This window comes from Pseudonaja textilis, chromosome 3, assembly GCF_049901715.1.
Source record: "Pseudonaja textilis isolate UNSWEBS1 chromosome 3, rPseTex1.2, whole genome shotgun sequence".
NCBI lineage: Eukaryota > Metazoa > Chordata > Lepidosauria > Squamata > Elapidae > Pseudonaja > Pseudonaja textilis.
The window spans coordinates 47161842-47172024 of record NC_141992.1 but is presented as its reverse complement, the minus strand read 5'-3'; the positions used below and the strand labels follow the sequence as shown (position 1 = coordinate 47172024).

The 10183-nt window shown below is 39.3% G+C and overlaps 1 protein-coding gene and 1 long non-coding RNA gene across 2 annotated transcripts; both read right to left on the bottom strand.

Moving 5' to 3' along the window:
* Nucleotides 1-555: 555 nt before the first annotated feature.
* On the bottom strand, nt 556-7066 carry LOC148126100 (pepsin B-like). The gene is made up of 5 exons (XM_087930362.1): nt 7042-7066; nt 6812-6933; nt 3998-4197; nt 3068-3190; nt 556-706 (listed from the first exon to the last, which is right to left on the bottom strand). The coding sequence occupies exons 1-5, from the start codon at nt 7064-7066 to the stop codon at nt 556-558; spliced, it is 621 nt and encodes a 206-aa protein (XP_087786488.1).
* Nucleotides 7067-7900: 834 nt separating this feature from the next.
* Nucleotides 7901-9531, bottom strand: LOC148126099 (uncharacterized). The gene is made up of 3 exons (XR_015742824.1): nt 9424-9531; nt 9012-9165; nt 7901-8012 (listed from the first exon to the last, which is right to left on the bottom strand). It is a non-coding gene; the product is annotated as an uncharacterized LOC148126099 (long non-coding RNA).
* Nucleotides 9532-10183: the final 652 nt, after the last annotated feature.

The following is a 10183-nucleotide window of genomic DNA, read 5'->3' as shown; positions in this document are numbered from 1 at the left end:
ATGCTTTGCTTCCAGCACTGACCATGCACAGTTTGTCCTTTTAAACAGTCCTCACAGCTGCAGCCCATGAAGGGGATCAGGGCCCTTTCCTCTCCTGTAGACCATGCCATTCACATTTCTCCCTTATCTGCTCCTCCCTGCATGCCCTAGGATGAAGAGGGGATGGGCCTGGGTCTTCCTCTGAATGCTCAGCCAGCCTTTGCCCTTCCCCAGTTTCTTCCACAACCTCCGGAGCCACACCCCCACTCACTGTCAGCTGTTCCTCCTCTCCCTCAGAATCAGATCTAACAGGAGCATGACAACTGTGCACAAAAAAGTACATTGTAAGGAATAGCAAACAACACCCCCACTCCCCTGTTATTTTGGAGTAAATACCCCAAAATGCATATAAATGTTCACGTAGATTAAACAAAAACAAAAACAAGTTCACATCCTATTGTGGAAATCAGGAAAAACAAACGTAAGAACAAGAAAATGAGGAACTGCATGAAACCAAAATTAATAGATTTCTCTAGTCGCAATGGTAACAGTTCCCTGAACAATCACAACATTTGTTCAAGATTCTTTACTTACTGAACCATAGTTAACAGTCTGAACGAAATCTGTGATATATTGTTGTGGGATAGTTAGCAAAGATGTTCCTGTGTCTACAATGCCCTGGCAGCCTTCACTGCACCAGCCCATAGCCTGGTTGCCAATAGCAAATCTATGGAAAAAATAAGGACATAAGAATATTACTAAAACTGTTAGAAACAACTAAAGCAAAGTACAATTGGTAAAATAAATAAAAGCCTATGGATTCTTAATCTACACAAAGTCTTTAACCAGCTTTTACCGACTGGATCGCCCACAAAGCAGTGGTGGGATTCAATTGTTTTACCGCCGGTTTGGTGGATGTGGCTTGGTGGGCGTGGCTTGGTGGACATGCTTTGCCTAACGCTGGCGCACAGCTTTCCCCACACCAGCTGAGACCTGCAGCACCAATCAGCTGGGAGGATAAAGAAGAGAAAAGTGCAGGGGCAGGTGGGAGGGCCAATCCTGTGCTTTTCTCTTCCTCTCAGCTGATTGTCAAAGGATTATTTTGCTCCTCTCAGTTGATCGTAGGCTTTTTTTACTACCGGTTCGGCCAAAAAACCACTGCCACAAAGGCCATGATGGATTATTGAAGTGGAAGGAAGGAATTTGAGGAACGCTGATCAAGACTGTTACATACACCTAAGAATCAATTGGATAGTAAGATGCCTTACTTCATGGAGCATTACCCATGAATATTGGCACCATAGTTAGGACCATGCATATTGCATAAATATTGGTCAATATTTTAAAATTAGTATGTCCAATAAATTTTCTGTGGTATTTATAGAAGCAAATAGGCACAAATATTGCAAGTGATCCTTGGAAAGATCTCTACTAGAAATTTTGGAAGCCAATTACCAGCAAATGTAACAACAACAGAAAAGCAAAATGAATGAGCTTCAAATATTAGATAGCTTCATGTGTGAAGGAATGTATCTTCTAGATAGATTTCATACTCCACAGCATATTAAGTTATTTAACATATTTGTTCATCAGTATAGTTTCCTAAATTCAGTAGTATTTTCTTCTGACCAAACATGCTTAGGATTGAATTGATAATGGGTTTTTATCAAATTTTCTTCATAAATGTATGCCAACACTCATAAGGCGTTCCATGTTCTTGATCGAATGGTCAATTTTATTTATTACTGACATTGAAAGCAAACTTTTCTCTTCTTTTTCTTTATTTTTTCTTTAAACTTGTGGCTCGTAATACTAGGCCTCTGAATGCAGTGATGGAAGTAGTTTCAAATTTTCCTAATGAGAGACTCACTTGACACTTACATCACAACACAATACAACACAATACAACACAAGAGCACACAGTTGATACAAACTCAAGGTTAACCGCACCAAACTTGATTGCAGGAAATACGACTTCAGCAACAGAGTGGTCAATGTCTGGAATACTCTACCTGACTCTGTGGTTTCTCCCCCAAATCCCCAAAACTTTAACCTTAGTTTGTCTACTATTGACCTCACCCCTTTCCTAAGAGGTCTGTAGGGGGTGTGCATAAGCGCACCAATGTGCTTACCATCCCTGTCCTATTGTTTCTTTTATTTTTCTTATATGTACCCATTTCATGTATTCATAACTATGCATATACTTATACCTATTATCCTGTAAGCGATTGACAAATCAAAATAAATAAATAAATAAATAAATAAAATCTCATTCTTTTCAATGATGAAGCCTTTTTTAATAAGTTATTTTAAGATATTTTATTATTCTTAGAAATAAAAAATTACTATAACACTACTCTTTATATAATTAGATACATTAAGATGATTTGATATTATGAATATTGTTAGTATTATTGTTACTGCTAACTGCATCTTGCTCATTGGACTGTTGGCTGGGTTTTTTTACAAGTATTATATTTACATTAAGAGCTGTGGTGGTGCAGTGGTTAGAATGCAGTATTTCAGGCTAATTCTGCCAATGGCCAGTAGTTCAATTCTGGCCAGTAGTTCAATTCTGACCGGCTCACGGTTGACTCAGCCTTCCACCCTTCTGAGGTCAGTAAAATGATGGCCCAGATTGCTGCAGGCAATATGCTGACTCTGTAAACCACTTAGAGAGGCCTGCAAAGCATTGTAAAGCAGTATATGAGTCTAAGTGCTATTGCTATTGCTACAATATGTTTTATAGTGATCTGCACTCCATCCAAGGATGACAGATAGAATACTAGCCAATTGAGGAGTTGGCTGGCTGGTTGGCTGGCTAGGTTGATAGGTGGATGGTGAGAAATGATATGCCCATCTGTTTTCCAAATTTGTATCCTAGGCAGAAGAAGGCCTGTTTTCCTTCCCACAAACAAATTTAGAAGTAGCAAATAAGTATTGGATTAATCAGTTCTGCCAAAAATCTAATACACCTAACCAATGGATGAGAGGAATATCCTTCCATCATTTATAAACGGTGAAGAAGCAGCTCATTCAAATAAAATGGAATCCGATATAAATCAGGAAGGAAAAAAGTATCACTTACTCTTCTATACCGATCTGCCACTGAGCCTGATCAGTCACAGGGGCCCAGGTAATTTCCCCAGTGTACATCTGGGGATCAATGCCTCCCAATATCAGTTCTCCTCCATACTGAACAGTTGGTTGGCTGAGAGGAAAGTGAAAAAATGGGCAAAAGAAAGAGTTATAGCTTCTCATCTGCTTGTGGTCTTTTTGTGTAGAGTAAACAATCCTAGGGTCATTTTCATCAGAAAATATGGCCAGAAAATAAAATAAAAAACCAATTATTCGATAAAATTACAAAATAACAATGCAAACTGAGCACAGATTGTTGTGTGTTAACACTGACTATCCACCCATCCCAGGTTCCGCCATTGACATACACACCCTTCACACAACTGCTCACTCCATTGAGAACCATGTTTTTAAAGGCTGTGAAAATTCAACTTTTCACAATTTCATTGGTGAGATAGGAATATAATTAGAGGCACATATGTGGGTAAAAATCTTCTTACACTCATACTGTGAATAAAGTAATCCTTAGTATATGTGGTGGAATCAAGAGCTGAAAGGAGGAAGGTCCCAACAGGTGGAGTTAAGAGATACACTACCCTGGACTCTATGGAGTGGGGGAGGAAGTTTATGAGATAAAACATTTAGGATAAAATCAGGCTTTCCCAAGGAAAGGTGGGGAGTTTGGTGAGATCGTTGCTGAAATTTTTAAATCAGCAATGATTTAACCCAAAAATAATTTTAAACCTCTTTCTTAACCTGATGTTTCCCCTCTCTTTCAATATCATTCATTGCTGAAATGTTGAACTCCACATTATATTTGTGATGATGGGATTGAGCCATGGAATAAAAGTAAATTGTTCCATTCCAGGTCACTCGTTCTGGAAGAAAACCATAATTATACTTACATGCTATGGCACAAATATAATGTAGTTAATCTTACCGTGAGAAGTAAAAGCTAAAAATAGGTTCAGAAATCTGGTTTTGACTCATCATCTGGTACAAGAGTGAGTATGATCCCTGGGCGTTTGGAGTAGGATTAGTCATACCCAAAATCCCATCAAAGTGGCTATAATAGAAGGGATCGGTGGGTTCCTCCACACTCAATCCAAACTGTTGGTTTCGAACTACAATATTCTGGATCTGAAAGAGAAGATTGAAAAATGGATTTCACTTGTAGTTCATTGCAACAACTCTGCACTTTCTCTTGAAATGTGTATATCTTTATCATAAAGATAATGATTCTATGATTCTAAAATAAACCCCAAAAACTTTAACTTAAACCTTAAACTTTAACCTTAGACTGTCTACTATTGACCTCACCCCCTTCCTAAGGGGCCTGTAGGGGGCATGTATAAGCACACTAATGGTGCCTACCGTCCCTGTCCTATTGTTTCTTTTTATTTTTCTTATAAGTATCTATCTCATGTATTCAAAACTATGTTTATTCTTATACCTGTATCTTGTAAGTAATTGACAAATAAATGAAGAAATGAAGAAATATATAGATAAAATAAATAAATAAATAATAAAGATATACAAAATGGTGAGCGGAAGGGAAAGGGCAGCCCAGCGGACTGCTCCAACTAGGAAGGGAAAGGGCAGCCCAGCGGACTGCTCCAACTACAGACCGGTCAGGTTACTGTCACACACTATGAAGATCTTTGAACGCGTCCTTGATAAGCGCATTCGGGACACCGTCGACATCAGCGTCAACCAGGCTGGATTCATCAAGAACTGCGGCACCACCGACGCCATCTTCGGTGTGCGGATGCTGATGGAGGCTCACAGAGAGAAGAAAATCCCGCTCCACACCGCCTTCCTAGACTTGGAAAAGGCCTTCGACCGAGTCCCGCACGATCTCATCTGGTACGCACTGCGAGACCACGGCGTGCCTGAGCTGCTCGTACAATGGGTCCAACTCCTATACAGATGTCACAAAAGCCGTGTAAAGCGGCAGCTGGGATATCAGAGGAGTTTAATATTACCGTCGGCGTACACCAGGGCTCTGCTCTCTCACCACTGCTGTTCATTCTGGTGATGGACACAATTACACACGACCTGTACACGCCCGCCCCATGGACGCTGCTCTACGCCGATGATGTGTTCCTGGCCAACCTGTGCAAGGCTGAACTAGAGCACCGAGTCCAACAGTGGCACGACCGCCTCGAGCAGTTCGGGCTCGGCTGAACCTAAAGAAGTCCGAATACCTGACCACTGACAATGAAATGACAGGCTCCATCCACGTGAACGGGCAGGAGCTACCGCGCGCCTCCACCTTCAAGTACCTGGGAACTACTCTTGGGGAAGAAGGCCTACTACAAACTGAGGTGGCAGCCAGGATCAATGCAGCGTGGGGCAAATGGAAGTCCGTCACGGGCGTCCTCTGTGACAAGAAAGATGCCGATGCGCCTGAAGGCGAAAATCTATAACTCTGTGGTGCGCCCTGGCCATGCTACGGCGCAGAGTGCTGGCCGACGACCAAAGAAGTCGAAAGCAGACTCCAGATAATGGAGATGCGAATGCTCCGATGGTCGGTAGGCCTCACCCTACTCGATCGCGTCAGGAACGAAGAAGTGCGTGGGACGGTTCAACGTCGTGCCCATCCCCACGGTCATGAGGCAGTCCCGGCTACGATGGTTCGGCCACGTGAGCCGCGCCAAGGAAGAATCCATCATCAAATCTGTAATGAAGGTGACTGTCGGAGGAGCGAGACCGCGTGGTAGACCTAAACAACGCTGGATGGACACGATCAAGGCCGATCTAGAGATCGCGAAGGCAGACCCGACACACGTGGCAGACAGAGAGGTGTGGAAGCAGTACTCAAGGACATTAGCGGACCTCGCCCGAGCGCGAGACAAACGCTGAAGAAAAAGAAGAAGAAGAAGAAGAATACAAAATGGTGAGCAATGCATAATGTCTTGTTCAAGTCAAGCTTGATTTCTGGTGACTTCCATATCGTTTTCTTTGCAATAGCATGGAAATGGCTTGCCACCGTCTAGCAAGGGCAGTGGTGGCTCGCTAAAAGTTGAGGTTATCCATATGTGAAAACGCTTATTCTCTATGGGAAGTGATAAAAGAATCAAGACTTTGTGTTTTTGTTGCTGATCCCAAATACAAAAAGGGCAGGGCTCTGGTCACATTGCAGCAGTTCTGTTATATATTGCCTTTTTTCTTCTTACTCCCCTGAAGATGTTGATGACAGCTACCCCAATTATGTGATAAAGGTGTGGTAGAATTTTGTTTCGGGCCATTGTCCCTAATGCATTCTATCCCCTTTAGCAAATATGCCAGCTATGCCCACCAATGGTATCGGATATCTTTTTTTCTCATCCTTACAAGAGTTCAAGGTTATTTAATCTTATTGACATTATACAAAAAAAAAAGGTTGAGCTGGTGACTACTGCAAGACCAGACTTTTTGTAATAGCACTCTCTCCCTTGGAAACTTTGCTGGTCCCTTCCTTGCATCCATGCAAGAAATAGTGAAAGTTAATCTGATGTTGGACCTTCAGTGTTAAATTAGTATGTTATTTTAATCAGAATACTGTTTTTATGGCTTTTATTATGATACCAATTTACTTCCATTATGTTTATTCTCTTTAGACTTATGGTCATTTTAATGCTTATTTTATGCATTGGTCCCCTAAAACAGTTATACGTGTAAATGTAAATAAAAAAGAGCTAATTCTAATGAATTAATCGGTGTGGCATAGTTAAGGAATCAATTACTAACAACTTGGTTAAAATCCACTCACCTGCACAGTATCATAACCTATCATTATTCTCAAATTACCAGATCCATATCTCAGGGGGTAAGTTTGTTCATTATTGCTGTAATAAGTAGATGAGCGATTCGGGTCAAACATATTATGGTTTTCTACAACAAAACAAGAAAAAATAGAGAGTAGTAGCTTTGCTCTATGTGTGGTGAAAGATCTTTTTGTCCATACTTAAATCACAACAGATCTGTACTTTACTTCATTACCAGCCCACAATTTTCTTTCTCTCATGTTGTAGGAAAAATCCACATCAAAATTCTAATCCAGAGGTCTCCAAACTTGGCAACTTTAAGACTTGTGGACTTCAACGCCAATTTCAATTCTGGGAGTTAAAGTTCACAAGTCTTAAAGTTGCCAAGTGTGGAGACATCTGTTCTAATTGATCACACTGAAATGGCAAGGGGGTAGAAAGAGTTTGAAAGAGGCATTTTTGAAAAAGATATGCATAAGAATCATCTTTACTAGTACAGGTCAAGAGGTCTTCTTTTGTGGACCCAAATCAATGCAAAACTATGAGCAACATGGCAACTTTCAGCATTTTAAAATAACCCCCCAAGGTGTTAGGAAATGCACTTCCGGTGAAAAACCCTTTTGTGTAGAGCTGATCATGACGCTGTACATTTTGGGCCAGTGACACATTTAAAATTTTGATTTTTTTTCCCTCTAAACTAATTATCATTTTTGCCCTGGCAAATGATATACACAATTATAAAATGGGAAATCCAGTACTGTAGGCACCAACTATTTTCAATTTTGTAAAACAAAATAAGGATGCAGGTAAGAGCAAAATCAGATGGAATTATTTAATTCCTATCTGTATCACCTTAAAATATCTAAACTGATGGGAAAAGAGCCCAAATTTTCAGCTCTGCTCCCTTCAGTGATCCAGTCACTGACCGGAGGGCTAAGTTGTGGTCTGCAACCCAGAAAAGGTTCCTTATCAATGGACAAGGTATAAATGATTTTAAATAAGGTGAAATATATTTGGTTTTGACAAAAATAAATATTTTGTCTAGAAGCATACATTCAAAACATTCAGCAACAGAGTGGACTACTCACCACAGGCCATTGTTCTGCAATATGTAGAAGGTACCCACAGAACATTAGAGCCAGTATCCAAAAGAACAAGAAAATCTTGTGGTGGAGTCCCAATTGTTATTTTTCCAAAGTAGTAAGACTGTCAAATGAAAATAATTATGAGCAGGTTTCACCAAAACTTTGGAGTAACTACATAAGTAGGGAACTACCTCTCCCTGACAATACCTGCCCGTCCTTGAGATCAAATAGGGGAGGCATCCTTCAGTCCCTTCTCTGAAATGTTGCCATCTAGTGGGACCTCAAAAGTATCTCTATGACTACAAGAACCTGTTCCAGGGATACAAACATTGGGATGACTACAAAATGACAGCAAAGAGACACAGTGCACTGTTCTCCGCCATTTCACAATGTCCGGATTTTGGCAGCCCAAATTCGGCAGCCCTAGGAAACAGTTGTTTTTCTATTCTCACCTTGCCCATTCTCCATGAAAAAGAGAAAAAACTTTTTCAAATCTGAAGGGTTATTTGTTTATTATTCCAGTTGTAGACTGGAGTTGTTGTCCCACTTGGGAGTAAGTTATGCATGGACTGCTTGGCCTGGTTGCTGTCTTTTATTCAACTGGAATAAATCAATAAAGAGAAATTGCAGCCCTAACCCAGAATGCTCACCAGTCATAGTAAAGAAAGCTATCCCAAATACATATTACATTAAGTTGCTCTTTAACAAGATGGGATATCTGAGTGTTATTGTCAGAAACAATGTTCCAATCACACGAGACTAAAAAATACAGAAAACTGCTTTTTGCTGAATAATAATCTGCAAAAAATAATAATCAGCAAAAAAAAAATAATCTGCCAAATATGCTGCTGAATAATCAGGTAGCGTCCAAAATTGAATTAAATAAATAAATGGATTGTGTTCTTTTCTGAGTTCAAACATCAGCAGTCAATTTACTGTTGCTCATAAGAGAAAGGAAAGATGAAATAACTAAGTGATACTTCATTATAAATAAATAACATTCTATTGATTGGTTCTGAGAAGAGCTATCACAATGTGCAGGAAATAAACTTAAATGCTAGAGTTACAAAGTCAGATGAACGAAAGGAAAATACAGATTTTCTGTGGTTTAAATACTCACGTCCAAATAATTGGTCATTGGTTCATATGTAGCCCCGAATTTATTGAATTGATATTTTAATCCAGGGTCAATATGGTATTTTTCCAAAAATTCTTCCAACACTCCATTCTCTCTCATAATTTCACGAATGGATTTTCCTTTCTTCATAATTATTCTACATACCAAGAAAGATAGCCAGAATATCACTGTCACAACTATCTGCACATTTTAAAAAATATTTTTGTTGCTAAAAACAATAATATCCCATCAAACAAATATTACACAAACAAGAGATTAAGCGAAGAAGCAGGAATACCGAGGCTTGCCATGGAATGATAAAAACATAATTTTGCCATCATTTTTTAACTAAAAGTGATATGCTTTAGATTGTTTCAATTCTATTTTTACTTAATGCAAGGTCTGAGATACTCACCTATGAAAACCTTCTGACAGGTGGATGCAAACTAATGCCAGGATCAACCACTTCATGATACTTTGCGTCTTGAGGAACTATTTCAGGGAATCCAAAAATTTTGCCAACAACTAGGCTGCTGTGATTCCACTTTTATATCCAAGACAGCTGTTCTTTGCTATTTAATCTTTGTTCTTGTGCCCTTTATCACTCTTTAATCTTATGATACTAAGCCAATACCAACATACCTTTTCTTATGGATAATAGGAATTAACTTTCCTCTGTTTGAATTACTTTCAATTGAATTTTTGCCCTTGATGTTAAATAAAAGACTAATGGAATTTGGCTTCACAAAGCATCACCTGCTTGCAAAGTTAATATGTGATAATATATCAAAATGGAAAACTATAATCAATTTCCATGGAAGCTGTTCCCATTGTTTTAGGAACTAATGGAAAATGAAAGAACAATCCCACTTGCTCTACTATCAGTTGCTCTAGAAAGGTTGGACAAGGTTACTGTTGATTGAATTACGTCTTAGCATTATCAGTTTATGATTGCTATTTTTTTGTTGAATCTTGGAAAACTGAGTGGTGGTTCTGTCCTGCATGAATGTTGACATTCCAGAACATGACTGTGTCCATTCATCCTTCCATTTCCAGTTGTGAAAGTAAAAGAGTCCCAGATTCTTAACTGGAGCAATGTGCTTGAGATGTTTTCCATTAACATTTTCTGCTAGTGCTTCATATATTTTATAAAAACATTTTTCACATTTCATTTA